The sequence below is a fragment of the Calidris pugnax genome, unplaced genomic scaffold (genome assembly GCF_001431845.1).
Source record: "Calidris pugnax isolate Ruff unplaced genomic scaffold, ASM143184v1 scaffold24, whole genome shotgun sequence".
Taxonomy (NCBI): domain Eukaryota; kingdom Metazoa; phylum Chordata; class Aves; order Charadriiformes; family Scolopacidae; genus Calidris; species Calidris pugnax.
In genome coordinates, this window is record NW_015090922.1 from 17,680,286 (window position 1) to 17,704,716 (window position 24,431).

Genomic DNA, 24,431 nt, shown 5'->3' on the forward strand with positions numbered 1-24,431 from the left:
AATAGTTGCAGTCACAATTAATCCACCATATCTCTTTCATTTGCACAAAAGCTTTTTTCACAGGCTGTGTCAACATCCTGGTACACTTGATGTTCCTTTTTATTTATGATTTTGTGGTGACCATACACCCAGGAGTCCTTTCCACAAGAATGCACCCTACAGCCATAAACCACAATGTTCCTCTATCACCTAATCCAGATTTATGTGTTCACTGTGGCATTATCTTACCTTGCTTTTGCCTCCTTCTCTAACAACTCTAAGATGTCCCACTTCTTACAGGCTTTTAGCATATGTTTATCTTGATTTACGCCAAAGGAAACTGATACTGTCATATGTTCTGCTTTCTCACTATCGCCATGGTCCAGCATGTATCACCCAATTGGTAACCTTAGCTCTGGAGACAGAGGAGGATGAAAGACTTTCAGTCTTTTCTAACATGGAAACTCCAGACACACAACATTTTTGTGATGTTCTTGTGATTCTCGGGTCCTTTTTCTTCAATTTCTCCCAAGACTGAAGATTCCTTCTGAAAATCCCACACATCAGCCTGACCTCTCCACACTGTGCCTGACTACCTATTTCCATTTTCCTTGCCCCGCTTCTATTTCTTCCATTACCTCTGTATGATTTAGGATCAGCAAGTTGATATCACAACTCTACTGCTCTTGTATTATAGATGCTCCCATATGTCTGTAGTTCTTCCATTAATTCTCCTGCCAGCCGTGTGCTCTATGGGTAGGTTTATTTAGTGATATTGAAATACTTGTCTAACAGAAAACCTCCATAATTCTTGAAGCTTTAAAACTTTAAGTGAGTTGTTTATTTTTAAAACTACCCTCTGCCAAATTACATTTTCTAACAATAAAGCCTGAAAAATGCTGCCCAATAAAGAACTATAGTCCAAGTTAATTCAGGATATATTAGGACAGCAATTGCTGCAGCCTTGCTCTGCAACAGTGTACTTGGTAATACATAAATACAGAATTAATAAAAAAACCTGCACTCCCCCTGAAGAAAATATCTATTGCATAATCAATGCCTAAATTTCAGAAACACTATACACATTAGAAAACGGGTGACAAATACAGAAAATGAAATATACAGAATAATTTGAGTTTTCCAAATTTTCTTTCCCGTGAATTAGATAAGATATTCCAAGCTTTTCTAATGTACTGTAAGTATGTTAGTACCTTATGGATAGGCAATTAGATCTTGAGTTACACTCATTTGGTAAACTTACTTTAAAAAAAAAACAAACCAAAATTATATTTACAATCCAAACAACAAACTTTTTTCAACAGTTCTTTGTCAACCCAAGACCTCCTGTAACCAAGACCACTGGGAGAAACTTAGACATACCCAGACTTCTAAAATCCAATGGTCAAAATACTTAATCTTCCAGTGAAGCAATGCCAGAAACTATGAAGCAATAACACCAGTTTTCATATAACAATGCAGTAAAGTTTTGCTTAATGTGAGAGAATAACTTCTGGTTGATATATATGGATATACTGTGGAAAAAATGAAAACAGCTGAGATTAGCCTACACGTCATCAGGGAGACTATGTCAAAATAGTGATTACTTCATTGATTGTCAATTTTATCACTAGATAAAAAGACATAAACCCAGTACATTTGGACTTATTACATTCAACCATTATTCAGAACAGTATTTTGACATTAAACACAAGATTTTGTTGCTTGGAAACTAAAACAACTTAAAGGAAATAATGAGTTATCCTTTTAAAAAGCTCACAGATTATATAGTTCTGTTAAATGATGAAAATCTCTGAATAGTGAAGAACTAAAGCATCCAAACACAAAACAAAAGGTATTAAGCAAGGATGTATTTCAACATCAAGAAAGAAACACACACACACCCATTTATCTAATTTTCAAAGGGGAATTATGACATTAAATACTTGAGGAAAATGTACTACAGCGATAACTATTATAAATTGTGATTTGTGATTCATGGAAACTCAAAAAGACCACTTCTAACATTGTGCAAAGATGCCAGTATGAAGAGCACAACTTACTGGAGATTTTACATTATTCACATTCTCTGGAAGACGAAAATGTTCTGTGAGAACTCTATGGAAGCTCAATGATTAAAAGGGCAAAAATTTTACCCTCTTTTTATCTTTCATTCAAATGTAAGTCTTGTTTTCATTAAAATCTTGTAGCCTTGAAGACTTCCATTTTTGCTGACTTTGCAAACTCACCTTTTCAGTCATTCTTTCAATGAAATTCTTACTTGATAGGCCTGACCTCAAATGGTGTGTTTTTTTAAACCAACTAGAGGACTATGTATCCCACTGCTCCCTAGGAAATAACAGCTGGTTTAAAATTTGCTAAAGCTAACTTTAAAATCCCGTATAGCGCTGACTGCCTAATTTGTAGTGCAAACAAATAGTTACAGGAAACCTGGAACCTGGGAGTTGCAAAGATGTCTGGATGCTTCACAGAGAGAAATACAACTCTAGAACTATAAAAACAAGTAATGCTTGAAACAGAATTAACTGAAACACTCAAGGAGAAGGCTTCAGGCTGCAAGTTTTCAAAGCTACCCCTGTTTGCACTGAAAGTGGTTTTAACTGCTTTACCCAATGTTTTGTTAACAACTTCTTGATTGTACGTAATCACCACATTGACAGAAATCACCATGTTCAGTCTCCAAGGTTATTTGCCTTTTTTAAAAAGCCACAAGAAAACAGCCCCAGTTTCCAGCAGCTTTACACACAGAAGCAAAAAGGTTGATTTCCCTTAACTGAAATCAAAACAAAATTTTTCTATGCATATTCTTTCAAATTAGTGTAATCCCTTATTAAACAGCAGACTAATTCCCCAACTCCTACTTTGCTTTTTTTTCCTCCCACCCTAGACTGGACACAGAAGTCTCCTTGACCTGTAAAGAAAAGAGGCCTTCTTGTACTGGATTCAGCACTACTCACCCCACAGTGTTTTTCTAGTAGCTTATTTTGATGGATTCTTCAGTTATGGTGCTCCATCTCTCAAGAGCACAAGTACTCATAGTATTGAGCATGCAATGTTTGTTTTATGGCTTCTCCTCTGCTATCTCCTATTTCCTTCTCCCCCTAAAACAGTTAAAGAAACTTGGCATTAGCCATCTCTCAGCAAAAACTTTAACGTTTCTGCACTGAGAAGAAGCCAGAAGAGGCTATTTTAGGACAGTCACCTCTGTGGCATTTGCACATAGGTTGAATTTCATTGTCTGCGCCCGACATCAACCTGAGAATCTCTCTCTAAGATAGATTATGCCTGGAAAGTTTTCTAAAGTGTTTGAAGCTGATGCATGTAAGGCTTCTGCTGTTGGTCCCTTTAAAAGCATAAGCAAATAAACTTTTTTTTTTTTTGAACACAGCTTGTTGCCATATTTTGGCAAAGGAGGAACTTGCTTGTAACCTGTAATAAAGATCTCACTGATCTCGTGCCAGAAACTGTACTGTTCTGCTGTACTGTGATCTTTTCCCCTGACCCTGTCAGTCATTGCAATAAAGTGCTACACAGAATAAATTATGTCAAACATTTATGTTTTGTAATACATAGCAGGTATATTCTTTGAGAGATGTAGTTCTGTCTCAGAAAAGCCACAAACGCAAGGGGATAGTCAAGCTGAACCCTGTAGTTTAATAAAGTCTATATGAAGTATTTCATTGTTAATTTAGGTATGATACTCATAACATACATGATTCTTTATGACTCATTTAATCCAATCTATATTCCAACTGGAATTCCAATCTATTGGAAATATCCTGTACTTTTTCTATTGCTGGAAGACCCGAGTTTACCTCCCATATACCACACATTCGCGTTTTGCTTACTGTAAATTATACAACAGTATGCATATATATAAGCACAATTTAAAAAAAGACAAGTTTTCTGTAAATAGCAGAAACTGCCTTATTCAAGCTTTATCACAAAACATATTATAAATATACTATAAATAAATATTAAAAATAGAAGTTTATATATGGCAAGAAAAATATAGTTAGAACTTAGGAATTAGATAGACATTTCTCATAAATATAATCAACAAATACTGAAAGTAAAACAAAGAATTTCAGAGGAAAAGTTCCTAAGACTGTGTTATTAATTGCAAGCATGTAAACATTTTCAGCTTCCTCACCTGAGGTAAGACAAATAGAAATCTTGAGGAAAAAACACAACACAACCCAAAATGTAATGTATTACTGTAACTCAGTGCAGTTTTTTACTGGCAATCATACCAAGCATAATTCTTTCATGTTACTTAAATGTCCTTAGATGCCCGTAAGGGGGAAAAAATATTGTCGAGTCTTATCTAGATACCTGGAACCTGGAACCACTGATACTCGGCTCTAATCACTAACAGCTCTTTTGGCAGTATTAAAAATAGCCAACTTTTTTGGCAATATTAAAAATAGCCAACTTTTTTTTTTTTTTTTTTTTTTACACCAGAGTGCTCTTTTGCTGAAATCTGCTTTTCAACTAGTTATTCTTACTCTGTTGCAAAACAAAGAACACCATTAGTTATGTGGTGAAGGGAACAGGAGTCTGAAGAGTAAAGGCAGACAGGTTCAGGCTCTTTTGTCCTGAATTTGATCAGAATGTCTCACATAACATCCTGGGACACCCACTGTTTTCTCTTCTTACAAAAAAAGAAAAAAAAAAAAAAAAAAAATTTCCTAAGAATAGCTTCCCTATAGAGTGAAACCTTGACTGATACCCAGTAGTTTCTGTTGAAAAATTACTTGGCAGGAAATCTACATTCTTCCAGTAGCTGAGCCTGACCCAGCAACCATAGAGTATATGATGGTAAGTACATTAGAAATATGACACACAGGCGAAGTGTTTAAACTTTAGCTATCCCAAAGAAAGGCAATCACATATAAAGAAGTCTGTTTTCAATATATGTATTTTCTTGAAAGACATCCAATCCAGTTCTTCACATGTTCCTGGAAAGCTCTCTATACATCAGGGAAAAACAAACAAACCCCCTATCATTCTCTGTTAATGATTGATCTACTCACCAGAGGAAAATAAGCATCTTCAGCAAACATTGGCTTGAGATCAGTTCAATTTCCAGTAAAAAATGAAAACACACTAAATGCATTAAATACTCCACGCCTGCTAGTAAGACACATTCAAATAGAAGCACATCAAACTCCCCTGAAGACTCAGTTCTTTTTTATCAAAATAGGAGGGATCCACAAAAATACAGTTCTTTTCACAATCATGTAGCATTATTGGGCAAAGCTTGTCTGATACGCAACCAACTAGGAAACCAAACCAAAATAAAATTTTGATTCAGCTGGACTGTGCTGGTCACTTGCACCAAACAGGCTGAGGGACAGAGATTAGACAACAACAAATCTGTTACTTCACAGAGGAGCAACTAGAACTAAACGTGGACTCAGGATACTAAAAAACCTTGCCCAATAAAGCCATGGACCATAGAAACAAAATGACAGGCAGTGTAACACGTACACCCATGTACGTTAATAGCCTTCAATTACTTAAATCAAGGACAATCAGTTGCAAGTTCTAATGGCACCAGTCTTGCACTGGCAGCAGTTTTCTTGCTGATCCTCAAGAGGAGGTAGCACACTGCTGCCAAAGGAACAGATGCACTTTGCTTTCAGCTGCCCCCTTTTCACTTGAGATACCCTAACCTGGGCCTGAGGGACAGGACTGAAGGACAAATTAACTCCTCCACCAGCAGCTGCCAACACCTACTTCCTGCTTTTTTCCGGGGAGAGAGGAACATGAGCCCAGGAGTCAGCTGGACCTCTGGTTGTTCATCCAGCCCTCAGCCTGCACTTTTAATGAAGAAGCAGAGGGAGGAAGGCAGGTATCAGACCAGAGGAATTGTCCCGGCAAGGTGCAGCTTGAGAGCTCCTGAAATAGCTTAAGATTGCACTATAATTTGGCATTTTATAACATTTAAGTGTCTGAACTTGCAATATGATTGATGACTTTTTTTTTTGCATGCATTTTGCACAAGGGAAAATGGAATAAAGCAGGAGATGAAGCGTTCTGTGGTAGAATCATTTGCTGCATGTTTCTATTTCTAGGCAACTTCAGTGTTTGCACAGATCTGCAGCTGGAAAAATGGGCAGGTATAGCACAGCAACGTGCGTAATAGCTCCAAACAATATTATTTATGCCATTTAAAACCTAGTTCAGGCATGGCAGGTCGTATCGCTTGCAAAAACATCTCCACATCTGTCAAAACGCCCAAGTCTTATCACAAAACCACAGTGCTATAATTTACAATATTCAGACAGTCAGCAATACTGTGAAGAAACGGGGTAACTGCAAAAGCAAATGGAAATGCTGAAAAGAGCCAATATCATATCATCATAGAACTCTCCATACACCAATCCAAATGATTATTTGAATCAATGGTCCTTAAATCAGTTTGGAAAGTTCAGAAGCCAAATATACTCCTCAATTTATAGTTATAACTGGAACAGGTACCAAATGAGTTGAGTTAGGCCAGCAAACAGTTCATCCAGCCCACACTATTGCAAAGTTTGTCTCCAGCACAATAGTTTCCAATCAACTGATTCTTTACATAATAGATTCCCAAAATTTCCTACTTCTGAATACTTAGAAACCACATACAGTTACCATATTAAATACTGTTTTTAATAACCCAACTCTCCCTGTAACTTACGGGAGAGCTAGGCCCTTGGCCTGTTCAAAACTATTTTGGTAGAAACATCTATCAGAAAAAGCAGATCTCACTCCCTACTACAGCATCACTATTACAAACTAATTTCAAAGCATGAGCATTTTCAGTTTTGGAATTAGTTCTTGTTTTTGTAAATTATACAATCGTTTAATCTAAAAAAAGAAAAATAACACTTTCCCTCATTAATTATACAATAGTCCATTCTTTTCTATCTTTTCAACAAACATTACTTCTCTTCCCTATTTCTAAATTTATCTCACAACGATTTGTCACCAGTTTAATGACCTTTTTTGCAAATCCCTTCACCCCACCTTCTGCAAATCCATGCTCCCTAGGTCAATGATCACCAATCTCTACGGCTTATACTTCATCATATTTGTTGCAGAAGCTGATCTGTTGAAAACTTACTCTTAACTGCTGCTCAAGAAATGAATTGGCCAAAGCATTCTCCTTGATTATCCCTGGTGTTGACCTACATAATAAAAGCAAAGTGCTTCCAATGTAATGTTCTCAGACTCCGCTCTCTTTGGCTATACAACCACTTTCTTGCCCCTGCTTTAAAATTTGGAAGTAATTATTTTCAGATTTTATCGGATTTCCCACTGAAAGTCTCCTTTGACATCAAATGCATTGGCTTCTCTTAAAATCTCAGCTCATACGCTGACTTGAGGAAGTAAAATATTTTTTTCATATCAGGAGAAAAGAAAAGCCTTGCTGTCAGACTGTTTATTCTCTCTTCATTGAGTGAGTACACAAGGACAAATACAAGGATCACTAATTGTTGGCATTTACTAAGTTGGCTTTGACTTATTACCTATTCCAACTTTTGCAAGTATTAAAGCACCACTAATTCCATATTCTTTCACTTTAAATACTTTTAAAACTAAAACCAGTCTTCAGTCTTTCATTTCCTGCAATGGTTAAAGCAGCACTAAAATACCTTCTAATGGAAGAATTTTTCAGAACAATGCTGGATCACTTTCAAAATCTTAAAAAACACACAGACACAAACACTTCTATCATTAACATTTGTCTCATTGTTATTCTACTTATTTCCCAGCAATTGTATGTCTTAGCTTCATTTCAGTAAATAAGAAGGCCCTATCTATAAATTAGTCTTTCAAGACTGAATTCAACCTCTGTGTTTTGAGGGACAGTTCACTGTGGCACTGGAACTTTTTGAACTACAATAACCTAAGCGCTTAGTGCCTTCTCGTCATGCTAAAAAACTCACTTATTTGGGTGGCTGGCAGGGGAAGATTGGGGGTATATTCCTCAGAGAAAACTGGGGGAGGACAGAGAGAACTGTTTTATTTTATTTAACTGATTTAATTTCTTACCTGTAATAAAGTGATCGCCACTACTGAACTATAACTGCAAAACTATCATAATGAGGGCATTTAAAAATTGCTCCACATATAATGTTATTGTTCTTGAAAGCTATTAAAATCTGAAAAGAATGCAAAATTCATTCTGTTTGTCTTAATTTGGCTCTTAGAAAGTCATTTTATGGAGTAAATAGTTTCCATATTTCTAACAGACTACTGTCCTAATCAACCAAAATATGAATATAGTACTGTGTCATTGAAAATAAAGCATGTTTGAGCCAGAGAGAACTGATATAAATTTATGCAATTTGAATTAATAATCTTCAATATTATTTCAGTCAGCAAATAATTTTGGTGGAGATTTTTTGGTTTTGTTTGGTTTGTGTTGGTTTTCTTTTTTTTTTTTTACATTTGTGACTTCTTTTCCTTTAAGATATTTTCATCAGCAATAAGAATCAGACTGTCCTTCAATTGTACATAGCCTTATTTCTCTTTTTTTTAAATCAGAAGAATCCAATGTGAATGTGTTTAAGACAACTGTATCTTTAACATAAAATTCCTTTTGTTTTTAAATGTAAATGTTAGAGAATGATGAATGGCATTTCTCATGTCCTAAATAAAGAAGTTAATTTGCCATTGTCTTAAGACTTTTCTAGATGGAAATGGAAGTGCCATTAGCAAAGAAATCAAATGTACATTATTATATCAATTAAGAAAACTATTGACCTTGTAATCAGAAAGATAAATGTGTTTTGCATCTACAACCTGCTCCTTTCTTTAGATATCTTGGAAATACACGGGTTCCAATTACACTGTTTTAGAAGACACTAAAATTAGTAGAACTCAGTGTTTCAAGCCTAATTTTACAGAGCAAACAGGAAAAACATGCCTTCTTGTCTTATCAGCTCCTAAGGAGTTTCTCAACTCTGAATAAACTAGGTATAGAGCTCTGAAAAAACCCATGCCATTGCACCTGCATCACAGCTGTTGAAGGCTGGTTCACCGCTTCAACATACTCTCATTCCAGGTACTTCGCCAATGATTTTCACCAGATCATGCATCCAATTTTTTAACCTCAGCATCAAAACATGTTCTACTGGTAAATTAATTTAGATTACTGATTATAAGTGTTAGGTGTATTAAATTTTGAATAAAATATCTAAATATTAATTGGATATACCAGTATTTCTCTACCATAGCTTACACCATAACTGTGTTATCACTTGGACTTTTAAACTTTGTTGTTCTACAGGTAGTGACTGCATCACCAGCAGAGATATTGAATGTATAAAGATATTAACATTTTTAAGTATTCAGCATTAAACAATTCAGCTAAATTACCATTTTTAAACAATTATTCTACACTTCCTACTCTATAGAAAATATGTTTATAACTTTTTGTTAACATTATTGTAGAAAGCAAACATTTAGAAAAAATACATGTGTTTTACTGCCTACCTTAAGTAGGCCTTTTATCTCTGAGGTTTTTCAGTTTAATTTTCTGGTGTACCAGTTAAAGCTGTTCCTTTTTCCTACTTCACATGGTAGAAAACTGGAAAGCTACTGTTTATACATTTCCCAGACCTTTTTCTTTGTGTTATTCTGGCAATTCATTCTTCTTCACTCGATTACTATGTTACCGTAAGGCAAACTAATGAATTCTTCACTTTAAACTTATTCCCTAAGTATGCCCATCATGTTTAAGCAAGACCATCATCCACAATTATCCACATTGTAATTAATTCAAATTCAAAAATTATCCAGGAAGACACTATCTCTGAATATAAGGTTCTGGTTTCAGCTATACAATTACTTGAAAGCAGGAAAGAGGGGATGGCAAAAAATTTGTAGGTATCTGTGCAAAAGAACTTGAAGTTCTGGACTACTAATAAGAGTTTTTGCATAACCCTAAGTGAACTTTTAAGATGCAAGAAGATGTTGATAGTTGTAAGGGGAAGTATGCTGGGGCAGAAGTTATTGATTAGAGTGCTGGAACTGTGCATGCCTATAGTTCTTCTAAAATGAGTCATGTAGTAGATTCTTAAGGTGAATGTTTTTGTTTGTTATATCAGGCCCTGCAGATGTGTATTTTGCTTTGAAGACAATACTAGCCAACTAAGAAACAAATATTCACTTTTGTTGTTAGCGTCATTTTACTAAAAAAAGCTGCAATTTCTTTATAATAGGGCTTTGGCAGCTGGGTGGGGAAGGAAAGCACACAAGAGGAAATCAGCCCAACAATCCCAAATGAAATATAAAGCATTCTGATATCAAAATTAGCACAAAAGAGGTCAAGGTCATGAGCAGAAGATAACCGGATTCATGAATGTCTGACGTAGTATTTCCTTTTCATTTGAAACTGAGAGCCAAGCAGTATACCAGGCAATTTAGAGCATCTCCTATGCAATTGCCATTTGGAATGTTTTGCTGTAGTCAAACACTACCACCTAAAGAAGCATGATAAAAAAAAGGAGGCCTCTATTAGCACAGCAGCATTACTGACTTGAAAAATGATTAGCTGACTCTCCTGGACAAACATTGAGCCCAAACTTATTAAGTGCCAGTGCTTAGGGATATGGGTTTCTAGGTGAAAGCCTATTAATGACTTAAGCCTCAGGACAAATCCACTTAGAGAGGCCACAAAATCTTCAGAAAAGTACTATGCATATTTTTTTATGCCATTTACATTTATTTTTTACTTAGTTAATGTTACTTATTGGACAAATAATCTTACAGTTATTACATAATCCTTATCAAACAAGTGCACCTTCTTTAAGGCTTTTGTTTTCAAGGAAAAATCTGTTTCACTTGCCAATTATGTTATTCATTTATGATGTATCAAAAGGTGGAAGCAGAACTTCCCCTAAAGTCTCTAGAAGGAACTAGATTTATAAGCTTACTTGTGAAGGATGGATTTAAAACTAGACCATTCATTTTCCGTTGCAGAAGCAGGAATACCGATATCATCCACCAATTCACCACGACAATGCTACATTTAAAATTAGTCCAAGTACAGGCGAGATCATTTTGCATTTGGGGAAATAACACCTTCGTTTCCATACATGCATCTTGCCCCCATTTTGGTATGCTTGCAGCTTATTTGTTTGCAGTGCAGCATCGTGGTCTCTCTCTTACTCTGCAGTCTCAAATGCCAAATATATCCGGCTGCCCTTAGCTTTAATCTGTGTCTTTATATGAGCCAGGAACAGGAGAGGCAGTTGTAGTCCCTCACCCAAAGAGATCTGCGCTGAAGGTTCCCCCTTTCCTATCAGATGTGACATTTTTGTCACAGCTCAATATAGCTGCATATGTCTGCCCTAAATCAGTAGAGATGTCTCATGCAATTATATGTGTGGAGGCTCACCCAAGGAGGACAAAGAATTTCAACTGCCTCTTACATAGATGCAAGTCCCCTGTTTGTAGCTCGTTAACTAGCTGTGAAAGTGCCATTGGTGAACAGTAGTTATAAAACACTTTGCACAGGATGCAGAACCTGCAGAGGAGCTGCATACACTTCAAAATAGTAAGCCTGCATGAAGTTCCAAGCTGTTGCGGTTACGCTGCTTTTATAGTTCCCAAATCAGCCCGCTCTGGGGGAAGGTACAACTGCAGTCAATGCTGAAAAACAGATCCAAAGGCTTCTTGCATCAACTTTGCTTCTGTTTTTCAGTAAAGGGGGAAGTAAGGACAAGGATAGAGAAAGAAATCAAAAGCAGAAAAGCTATCTCTATTAAGTTAGAGTTTAATTACAATATAGGAGGCACAGACAACTGCCTTAACAGATAAGGGAAAGTCGGGTTTGTAGTACCTGGCATATGCATTGGACAATGCAACTCAAAAAAATCTGTCTATCAGTCCTGGGCTATTTCAGAACATGGCTTGTTAGCTCACCTCAGGATATCTATCTCCAAATTTCCAATGATATTTATGACATACAGCTATGAAGATTCATCTAGTCAAATTTAGCAACAGCTGTAAAGCTTCATTGATTCAATTTAGCAATAGGGGGGAATAATGTGTCTTCCCTGCCTTGTATTTGGTCCGATTACATGTGGAACTTAATTATTTTAATTGTTTGGATCGTTGAAGTTGAGCTTATAATGTTTATGTCTTTCAGTGCAAAGCTTAGGCAGAAAGATGTGAATGTTGTGTCCTGGAATCTGTTGGTATTCACATTTTTTGCAACCTACTGTTACCACTTTGTCTATAATAAAAAAGTGTAATATTACTGTTTAATATGGTTTAAGGATTCTCCGATCTGACATTATGACTCCTAATACCATCATTCAAACTGTCAGGACGCTGAGTGAAGAGACTTTAAAAGGAGAAAGCTAAATGCCTTTAGAGCTAAGATTCAGTGGGAAACGTGGAAAAATGGGAGGCTTAGAATTTTTGGCTGCTTTTAGTAAGTGTATTGACACTAGAAGTGGAACAGCTCAGGTATTGAACATAATTCTCAAATGAGTAAAAAGGTTTGTACTTTCAAAGTACTAGCGGAGAAAATATGAGGAAACTTTAGTACAGAAAGAATGGTTTCATTCTTTTCCCCACACCAGCGAATAGTGCTGATCCAAACTGGCAAATACAACAGTGCAGTAGAAAACTTCTAGGCAGAAATCATTACCTGGAAAATTATACTATTCAATATTCTCTTTCTTGCCAGTGGTACAAAACCACTTCAGTTATTCCTGAATAACTCTTGGCAGACTGAATCTCAGATTTTTTTTCCTCCCAACAAAAACCATAATTGCATAGCAGAAGAATAACAGAGGGAGTCAAGCACCCCCATGTTAATTATTTTGAAGCGTACTAATGAGTTCAGTGTATTCCCAGAATCACTTGTGTCATGTAACATCTTCTGTCAAATCTATCATTTGCTTAAGCAAAATAAAACATATTCTGGAAATGTGTGTCTTGAGACTGAAAACCTATCACCAAGGGGTCACTCTCTCTTGTGATTGCTTTGTGAAGTAATAAGTTTTATTTCTAGGGTTCTGGAGACCTTCTGATCTTGCGTAGAATTCATTAAGGAAAGGATTTATAAGACATCTGCCTTTCCTCCCCTTTTTAGACACTTTTTGGAACATGTGTTCCAATAATAAATACAATCCATAATAGTTGCGAACTATTGGGATATGAATGCAGGATCTCTATAGGATAGAAGAGGTGCGTCTTCCACTTATTAACCTCCTGAAGGAACTAAGTGAAATCTCTCTCAGTTCATCAGTGCATCTCACAGATCCCAGTAACTTTCTGGTAAAACTTTCAACTTTTAATGTGAAACAAATTTATTAGCAATTAATTTTTCTCCTCCTTACCCTTCCTCTTCCATTCCATAAACCACTGAAAGCAACTATTAAAATCCTATTTAACGTACTCCTAAGAGTACAAGAGGGGGTTAAAGAATAGGATAGGAACTCCTAGTGATCTAATAGTTTAGCTGAACAGACAAGTGCTGTCATTCCCTTGGTCATACTAAAAATCTCTCTATATTGCTCCAACCATGGTCTTGAGAGGCCTGATCAGAAAGATATATGATTTGAGAAGCAAAAGAACTGGGAAAAATCTGTTAGCCTCAAACCTCTCTAGACCAGCCGAGAGGGAGGAAGAGAGCTCCCCTCTTCTTTTTGAACTCTTCTCTGAAATGTTGAATTTGTCCAATGTAGAACAACTGCCAAACAAAGCAAAGCACAGGGAGAAAGCTGGCAAGGAGATGACAGTTTAGTTTTGAAAAATAAAAAGGATATATTTTCTATGATAAATGACATAACTTTCTTGAATAACCATTTAAAGAACATCAATGTGAAAATAATGAAACAGCAAAGTTACATTCAGGCTCATAGAGCTCAAGATGTTGTTCTGTTAGATTTGTATCAGCCTTTTCTTTTGATAGATGTACATAAACTCTTTTCAGATTTGAAAGAACACGAACTAGCGTGTTTCTATAGTAAGAACAATTGAAACAAAAAGAACCCCAAATCATTATTTCCCTTTTTCAGAGACACAGAAAGACATTAGTTGCTGGAGAAAATGACACTCTGAAGTATTATTTAAGTGAAAATTACAGGGCAGTTGACACAGAATTCCCAACCACATACATCTGTGTATGACTAAGGATATAAAACAAGATCTCATGTGACCTTTCAATCTTAGGCATAATGATTAGCCTATAATATTGCTAGTCTGCTCCCAGCTCACCTGAAGTCTTATTAAAAACACCCTTTCAAGACATGTTTCTCTCCCCTTAACAGGCAAATTCCTTTGCTGCCAAGAAAAGCAAGCGAGAGAGAACCATATGAAATGCTGCATATGTTGGACTGCGTGTCAGGAAAGCCAAGCGATTAGCGTACAGGCGTGCTATCACCAGGTGCAGCCAGCAGCAGAAAATACAATCACAAAAGTGGCACAGAACAAGCTGATAAAAGCTACAAGTGTAGAGGTAGCCAGTGTAACCACCCAGATCAAGCGGCGGGAAGCAGCTGTAACGAGTCGCTGTGGGTCAAGCCTGAGCAGGCTACTGCTGTACCAGGCACACGGCAGCGTCACCGCTTTTGCTGCCTGTGTAACCCAGCAGTGAGGATGCTCTCATCTCTACCCCACCGTCCTTTATACAAAGCATGGCATTTTAATTCTTTTTGCTTCATTCTTAAAAATATTTAAAAATGCACCGAAAGGGAAAAGTACACTTATTTCACGCATCAAGAAACTCCAGTGGGATGCTATCCTTTATGCACTTTAAACTGGTTGGTTTGTTTTGTTGTTTTTTAAAACCACCCTTCCCTTTTCTCTTTTTTTTTGTAGCTCCTAGACCGCTCAAAATTCCTTTTTTCTTCCCCATCCTATTACTTGAGCTCTGGCTGCTCTTTCAGCAGTAATTTGTGGTTTGACAGCTTATTCCAACCTATTTTCCACTATTAATAGTTTCTGAATTACTTTATTACAATAGAAAGTAGTTAAAGATCCCAAAACTGATGTAGAAATGGCAGGTTTCTGATTACGTGGAGAGTCATTTATCAAAAACTATCCCTTTTTCTTCCTGTTTTCTCCCTCCCTGTCCTTGCACTTCTCCCCCTCCCTCACCTACATCCATACGGAAAAAAAACAAACACCCAACCTTAAAAAAATCATACTTTATCCAGAAGCACATTTTGGTTGGCAGTACCTTGATCCAGACTTCAATATATGTTATACTGGTCATGATTAAATATTCTAGTGGAATGTAAAATAACTGTTTTAGCTCTCAAATACTGTTTCCTTTTCTTAGAAAAATCGTTGAAAAAAGTACTGGCTTTAGAAATCTTTAACCTTATTTTTCTGGATCCAAACCTCGTTTAGGCAAAAGCTGGACAGAGACAACCAGCAGCATCCAGAAAAACTTAAGAAAAAAATCTCTCCTCCTCACTTCCAGTTAGCTACTAGCTGAAGTACGTTCCAGAGTACCCAGAATGAGCATTTTAAAACCTCTTCCAAAGATTAAATTATCTATAGTTCAGATTTTTAAAGTAATCAGGAAAAGGTTTTGAAAATGACCATTCCCAATTCCTTTTGAAACTTTCCAATTAGAAAAAAATAATCACAAAATAATTTCACAAAAACTGTTTAATGTAGAGATATATTTAATAATTGGAGCATGGCAGTTAAAAGCAACTATTATACCCTCATTTCAAAAATAGCTGCAACTATTTTCAAATAATTAAGACAAGATAAATGAACATAGCCAGGCCCACAAAAAAACGTAGCTGAAAAACACTTTCTTTGGCAAAACAACAATGCAGCCTGGCTTGCTTCAGGGTTGAAAAGCAGCATATACCTGCACAGTGATATTAATCTAAAAAGATGCTCATCAGCTGGTTAGAAGGATTTGCAGACCCAGTGTGGTAGCAGGCAAGAGTGGAAATGGGTAAAGGAAGGAGGGTTACAGTAGAAGAGGACAGAGGAGTCCCAGCATCAGTAAGTCAGAGCTCATGCACTCTTCAGACAACCCTAAAGTAAATAACTTAGAGGATTTAGTTTACCACTTCTTATTCAAGCCATCTTACAAGAATTTTTATAATTACTTAAAAAAATTGATATTGTAAACAATAAGGGGAATATAATCATATTTACACCCACCTCCTCCCTTAATCTGCAATACCTAATCTTTCTACATCAATCTCAACTAGTAAACATGAAATTGTAAAACAAACAAACAAAACCAACCAAAATAAAAAAAAATCCAACCCCAAACCCCAATTTGTATGAAAATTCTATGGTTTTGAAATCCATTTCCTACTGGATAGCTGCAGAACTTGCTAGCTCTTTGGCATCTTCATGAAGATGCTGTATCAAGAAACCTTGTGTTATGTATGAAAATAACATCATTCACCCCATGTTTTCTGATTCCTTCTTAGAACTGTTAGAAACCATGATACTAAAAAATTCTGATCTGATGGAACTAAGGAATGAAAACCTTAAATGGAAAGTTATTCAAGTTATTTGATTAATTTAGCATATATCAATCCTTAAACTTCTTCTAACTATTTTTGGAAACTGAGCTTGATACTGTATCAAATCAACATAAATATGTCATTATATTCAAATGTCTAGAAAACTTAATGAAAGAAAATATTAACACAGGAAGATTAAAGATAATATTTAAAACCACAGATTGTGTGTCTACTGTGAGGTCACCTCCCAAAATATCACAGTGCATGCTAACCAAATCCTTCGCATTACTGCAGTTCCAGCATGCGATGAAGCCAGATAAATGGACTTGCAACGATAACCCCTTCATGAAGATTTCTGTCATGAGACTGTCAAACTGTGTAGTACAACAATTTCCAGTACTCAGGTTTAATCAAACTAGACAAAAATGTTGGAGACACTCCAACTGTTTTACGGCTTAGGGCATGAAGGACCCTGAGATTACTTCCCAAATGCTGTCAGATGCTATGTCTCCCAGACTTGGAATCCTGGCTTCCTTGACACTCTCTTACTGACCCCAGGAAATTCCAATATAGCAACTCTACGCCTCTCTCAGCAGAAGAAAAATGCACATCCAAGCTGCACTCCTTCAAAGAGTGTCTGTGCATCAATAATTATTTTAAATGAAACATCAGCTTTTCAGGATTTAATTACACAGCACCACAACTATAAGTTTTATACATTCCTAGCTGGTTTAGTCAGCAGGACTGTTGCCTGATGGACATGTAGAAACACCTGCTGTTCATTTGTGGCAACAACAAGACTTAACAGCATAAAGTTGAAAATGGCTAACCAAACTCTGTAATAAGAAGGAAAAAAAGTATCTTTATGTTGCCTACAGACCTTTCCTTTGAAAAATTTATTTTTTAAATAAATGTTCTTAGCTGACATATTTCAGGCCTTTGAAACTTCTATTTTGTATTTGAAAATTGGTCTCTTTGTTTGAAACAAGATTATTTATTATCACTGCCTCAAACTTGCAATAAACACACTAATCATTAAGTATCACATCAAAACAGTAAATCAAAAGTGCTGCTTTATTCACAACTATGTTTTCTTGTTCTCACAATCCCAATGACTATTTAAAAATTTCAGCGTTTTCTACAGATGATTTACTTGAGTAAAAACTATTCAAAAATATGATAGCATCTTTAGCTATTGTAGCAGCTTCACATTCATGAACTTCTACATAACCCCTCAGATCTGAAGTCAGAAGCTAGAGGTAAGAAAACAGATTTTAATTTCCAACTTCCAAAACTTGTCACGTTTTTGAAAGAAAATGACCATGTATTACTTGTACATACAAGAATTTATCTCAAGACTGGCAGACATAAAAGGATTTGTGATTTATGTATCTAATTTAGAGACGTAACTAGAAAATTATCTCACTGTACAGTTCACAGAGAGGAACTGCAGAAGTCCTAATTTCTGCCTGTTTCCATTTGACATGCAAAGAACCCCTATTTATAACAGGGCAGTTCAGAAGTCTCACCTGAGTCTGCTTCATTGCCCGTTCCATTCTGCGAGTACTTCCTTTCTCAAGCTTGGTCCGAAGGAGTAAGGCTGACGTCTGAATGGCCCAGAACTTCGGCTGAGAGAGCAAGCACTGCAGAGGCAAATAACATTTTTTTTTACTATTTCATTTTAAAAGACACCGAAGACAGTAAAGTTTTTAACAGTGTTCTCAAGCAAGAACACTCTTTCCTATTCTGCAAGTCAAACATGTGGCTGTAGTTCTTATTTGACGAATCAAAGGCTGTACAGATTACCTTAAAGCTATTTTCAGTACAAAAAGGTGGCCAACTATCTTCTCCTCAGCTGCCACGCTGTGTCTATATGTACCCATATGGTGCATACATCAAACCACACCAATGGCTACTCAGAATGAAAGGAAAACAAAGAATTTGATGCTGAGCAGTCTGGCTTAGCTTTCTCCACACCTGCGCACTGGGATAGCTGTAGACAGCAGCAGGGATCCCACCTCTTGAGGCTGAACAAACTCAGTTCTCTTTTAGCCCCTCCTCATATGTGAGATGCTGCATTAACAGCACCTCCACATTAAATAGGCTGAAACTGCTAAGAAACTGAGGAATATTAATTAATTTAGAATTTACCATGACTTGAGAAAAACAGGACAAATTTTTGATGTATAGTAGATGTACAGGGGATATGGAATAATCTATTTAAAAGCTTTTCTAAAGTCATGGTAGGTTTTCACTTGAATGCCCTGCCCTGATGCCAGGAACTTGGTGCCAGTCTAGAATCACTGATTTTTAGGAAAGCCTAATAGAAGATCTGTAGCCAATACAACTTTGATATCCCTTAATAATATACAGACCATCTGGATTCTTTCCAGTATGGTTTCAGACACAGTATACCGTTTTTGTTAGATATTCAATTTGAAAAGGGAGACAGCAGGAAAGCTTCCTTGCTAATTTTATTGACAGTACAGATATGATCCAGCTTCTCTGATAAAATAAATTTGTCTATAGATATTTGAAGACTGGAGACAAAGCCCCAATGGTTTTATTCCTTCCTCTGAAAGATCTCCCAAAGCATTAAAAAGTATACTTTGCCGGTGGTTTGTGTGAAATGCCTGACAAATTTCTGTCATATTGTAATCTATCTGTTTTTCTTTTCCCTAGTGTTTTCACAGGAAAGGAAGCAGAAAGAAACGAGATAAACCAAATTCTCTCCAAGCAAAACTATAACAGGAAGAGAGGTGACAGCAAATGCAAGCAGTACAAACACATGTACAGCCGCCAAACACTTCCAACATCAACTGTTCCTCTGTTTTGTGACCAACAATCTCTGCACTGATTCTTTCATGACTTCTACTCAGTATTACATTGAGAAGTACCCAAAGGCTTCTATACCATTCTCCATGTGCTGAGGACCTGGAAGTACTAAGGGAATGCAATCACAACATTCTATATTCTGTATACTTTCGATCAATTGATTACGAGCAGTAAATCTGTTAACCAGTTCTGAGAGCTCATCTGTCTCCTGTTTCATCATGGAAAGTTCAGTCTACTACCTATTTTTAGTGTTAAGACAAACCCTCTGCTTCAAGGCACAAGCAAGGCATTCCTAGTACAGGATCATTATTTCCGAATTTATTCTTTGGTGGCCGTTCCAATTGTCTGCTAAAAAAACCCTTAAGGGCCTGTTAGGGTAAACACTTGAACAACATTTACTTTAACTTAAAAACTTCTTTTGTGAGAAAGGGTACCCTTTCCCCATTTTCTCCCCTATTCGTATTCTGTCATATTATTTTGTTTTTTACTTAAAAGGAATTTTTTCTCTGCTACATGGCGGTGGACACTAGTAGTTATATTCTTCAAACGAACAAAATATCTGTCAAAAGAATAATGAAAGCTAAAGGGCTTGACTAATAATGCTCCTAAAGATATTTTCAGGTCCAATTACAGGCCTTGTCCAGGAGCGGGGTATGTGTCCCCTCATTCCAGTTCAACTTAGCAACTGGCACAAGCAGGGCATAGCACAAAGCCTCTGTGTCCATGCCATCCAGCTCTGCAAAAGCTCAAGAAAGTCTCTCTGCAAACCTCCTACACCACTGTCAAGGCAGCGATTTAAGCAATCGTGCTGTATGGAGTGTGAATAAAATCATATCGGGAGGGAGGGGAAGCAAAGAGAAGTAGGGTGGAAGAGAGGCAGAGAGAATTACGTCTCACTGCTCTGCAGGAGCAATGACAGTCTTATCCTGAAGAACAATCCTGCTTTCTAAACATATTCATAAAACAAACGTAAGGTATATCTACTATACAATTACAGAAGAAAAAATAAATTCTCCAGAAGAAAAATTAAAATTCTCTAACAGTTTTGATACAAAAACCCACTGAAACTGCACAGGGCAATGAGAAGCAGGCCTATTTTTCAGTTAAGAAATACTTGTAATTTTATACCTGTACTGAGCTCAGTCCTGTGCCAAAACTCAAATGCTCACCTCTCCATTGCCTAACTGTAATGTTTAAAGCACCACAGATACAAAATAATACATGTATAAAGGGCACAAATGTTTATATTCAAGGGCTGTAAAGAATAATATCAGAACATGTAGCCATAACTATTAAGCAAGCTTTAATCTCCTACCCAAAATCTCCACATATTCCAGACAAGAAATATTTTCTTGTAAGTCTCAAAGCTTTATATTTTCACCTGAAGCTAAATCTAGACTCTGTTAATGAGACTATAGGTTAAAATATAACATCTGGCAAAAAGAAAACCTAAATCAAGATTATGCAAGTTTTGTCAACATATCTGAAAGTTTGTTTTACTGTTGCAAAGGCAACTATGAAAATTAACAAAATAATTCTAAACCAGAAACACTACTGAGCCTCTTCAAAAGTCATCTTTGTTCTTACTTTAGGGAAAGAACAATAAAATAAAGAAAAAGAAAACCAGGAAAATTAGGTGGGGTGAGAAAAGAGGAAAGAGAATAAGGTTGTGCAACATTTTCTGCACTGAATGGAATGTTTTCACATGGGAAAACTCATTTCTCCAATCCTTCACCACAATTTTTCCTACAAACAAGAACTTGTTATATCATCCTCTCCCATCATATCAAAGTGTAAAAGGAGATTACCGAAAAATTACACCAAAAAGAACATTTCATTCAATATATCATCCCTATATGACGTTGGAATGAAACAATATGATCCTCAAGGTCTTACTAACAAAGTAGTCCATTATTGTACAATAGATTTATAATACCCCCATTCCTATGTAAGAACAAAATGGCAAGTAATACCAGATTTGTGAGATAGGTGCTCATTACTAATGACAACCAGATCAAACCCAAGCTAAATCTCAGGTATCGTTAATGAATGATTCAGCCTCATCATTATTCAGAATTAAACCTAGGCGTGATGCACTCCCTGATTACTCTAATGACTTTCTATTAGAGAAACTGAGAAAGAACGGTTGCACAATTTGCAATGTCTATACAAAATTCAGAACAAACTAGCAAGAATCTTCAAAGAAGCTTTTGCCATTGGTATTTCATACCTATACATACATACAAACATACCTGTATATTATGAAGGTACAATATTTAGTTTTAAGGAAACTACACACAGAGAAAGCAGCCTGCAGCTTAAAAATCAAGAATGTAACATATTCAAGATAAAACGAAAATTTAACCAAAGAACCCTGGGAAAGCTGGGACATGCAGAGGAGTGTTACACAATACAAATATAAGATATCCAACTTACAACCCAAACCAAAACAAGGTCTTCTGAAGGGCAGATGATTAAGACTGTATCAGTCAGCCATGACTCATAAAAGGTATAGGTTGTTCAGAGCAACTCTTCTGCAATACTCCATCTGCTATGGAGGTAGGAGTTCCTATAGGAATTTTTTCTGACATCAAAGTCAGGAAGAGCTTATTTGGTCTTATTAGACATGCTAGGCAAGCTGAAATAGGTAAAGGTCAGCTTTGTGGTTCTAAATAATCTGAATACTTTCCAATTTTCCCTTATTATAAATTTATGCTTTAAGTAATCCTACTCTTTTACTCCTGTAATTTGCTCACTGATAAACTATCAGCAGCCTAGCAAACTACGATTGCTACGATGAAGCTATCATTTGAAAGAGGACTTTCAAACTCTGAACACTTTTAATTGCAACCAGCTGTTGAATTCCCAAGAGTTTGCACATTAGTCCATCACTGAACCAAAAATATTCTGCTTATTGGCCAAATTGCCAGGATGTGGTGAAATGACATGCTTGAAGGCACAGGCATGAGGCACCCTGAGGATTGCTCTGTTCCTCTGTCCTCCCCTCCGAAGAAATGACCTTTAGTTTAGATTCACTCAGGTATTTGCTAACATATTTCAAGTTACAAACAAAAAGAAACCATAAAACACTGGGAGGGATTTAGAAAAACTAAAAAAAAAATAAAAATACAATCTTTCTAATTTCTTTTCACTACCAATTTCAGTTAACATACTGCAGCAGCTTTGTTGTTTGGTTTTCCAGAAAGCCACACATAATTAAGATATCCACACTACTTATTTGGATTAATTCCTGTATATTTGTCATTAGTCTTGCTTCATATAACCAAGTATATAATTATATGATGATTTTCATGAATTCATTCAGATAATTAACTTTAAAACCTTATTTCTTCAACGTACCCAAGGCAAAATGACAACTCTGTAACTCATTCTATGCTTCTCTGTAAAATGAGAAAATACTGTGGCTTCTTTTCAACATCCCATCCTGTGCTGTGCACAGTGGTCAGGTGAGTACATTAAAAAAACTAGTTGGAGGGATATAACTGAGGCACGAACAGGCAAAATTCTTGCTTCCTGCAGCTGCTTTGCAGATATATCTGTTAATCTCCGGTGAAGGACTCCATCAGTGAAAGCTACCTTACAAGTGCTTGATTTGTTTTTAAGCATACAGCACAGGATTCTTTGACATAAAAAGTTCCACAGAATTCAATTCCAAGAAACAAGAGAAGAAAATTAGTATAAGACTAGGTAGAATTTGATTTTGTTTTCCACAGTCTTGTCCAAATAGTGTGATGCTTAAATTTCTGTGCAACTAAAGGAAGTTTATATTAAAAAAAAGTCATGTTCAAATGACACTTGTTAAATTTGAAAATTTTTTTGAAGTTTCTCTTAGCACAGTTCTGGTGACAAAAAAGTAAAATGAAATACAATTAAAAATCATTGATTTATGGAAAAACCTGAAAGATGCCACATTATTGTGGAAAAAATTCTTTAAATTTTATCTACATATTTTCCACAGAATAGTATTTTATAAAACATACTCCTTGCAATTCTGAAAAAAGTATGTACAGGAAGCTTTGCCATGGGAAACGATGAACTTTACAAAACTAATTCTAATCACTTAAGAAAGATTAAGGCAAGGTAAGGTCCAGAGAAAAGCAAAAAGAATATAAGTTTTGAGAAATGTTCTTAGAATATCAACTCTTCTGTTAATTAAGCTTGAAAGCAGATGATTTCCAGTGGTACTGGCAGCTCCTGGTTGAAATGTGATTTCAGCTTTAAACAGTAATTCTGTTAGAACTCTATAAGGTAAAGTACATTACTGACTAAGTGGTTTCCAATACCATTGCAATTTGTACTGAAAAGCATACCTATCAAGAGTATAAGAAAAATACTAGATTTCTAGTTACAATTAAGCAGTAGAATCATGGCTTGGCAACAAAACAAGCCAGTCAAAATAAACACTTTTTGGTTTTCTCCTTGATGTATTAGCATGTAAAAATTTCCTGTTTGCTGAAACAGAGCAAGTAGCTTCTCTGTTCAAATCCAGCACACATACCAATTCTGCTGTACGTGCCCATCCCAGAGATTTAAAACTAAATAAGAATCAAAAGAAGATCTGATTATCTATCATCACCAGTAAACACATGGCACTGAGATTTTGCAGACCTTAAATTCCTCCTGGTAGCATTTTTATTCTTATCATAACACTTAACGGTTTACTAATCCTTCAGTATTGAGGAAACCACAATAATTATGCACATTCACTAAGCCTCAAAATATTGTAAATACACAACTAAAATACATTACCATTTTCTAAACAGGCAAAAGGTATTATTTAACTGGAGAAGTAGCTGATTTAAAAACATACATCAAAGGATTGTTTTTAGGCACTGAATGTTATTCTTCTGGTGAATATAAATATTTTAATGCAAAAAAGTTGCTTAGCAGCAACCTAAAGGAACTACTACCTCCTTTTATCTATATTCAAATTATAAGTTTGTATTTCATAATTATCACAGGACACAAGCTTTGTATTCTCAGAAATGAAATTGCCAATAAACTTTAAAATGCACTTAGAATTACAAAACATTCAATAACGACTGGAATACAGTTTTTTGTCTTTGATCCACCATTGTCCTCAGTTCAATGCTGCTCCAAGATTTTTCTTCTTTTTATTTC

At 36.0% G+C, this 24,431-nt stretch overlaps 1 protein-coding gene across 1 annotated transcript in view; it reads right to left on the reverse strand.

Annotated features, from left to right (window-relative positions):
- TTC27 (tetratricopeptide repeat domain 27) overlaps positions 1 to 24,431 on the reverse strand; it is a 136,507-nt gene that overhangs the window by 36,643 nt on the left and 75,433 nt on the right. Inside the window, exon 10 of the mRNA XM_014950399.1 lies at positions 17,984 to 18,097. Within this exon, the coding sequence (XP_014805885.1) occupies positions 17,984 to 18,097 (114 nt within the window). The remainder of the gene's footprint in view (positions 1 to 17,983; positions 18,098 to 24,431) is intronic.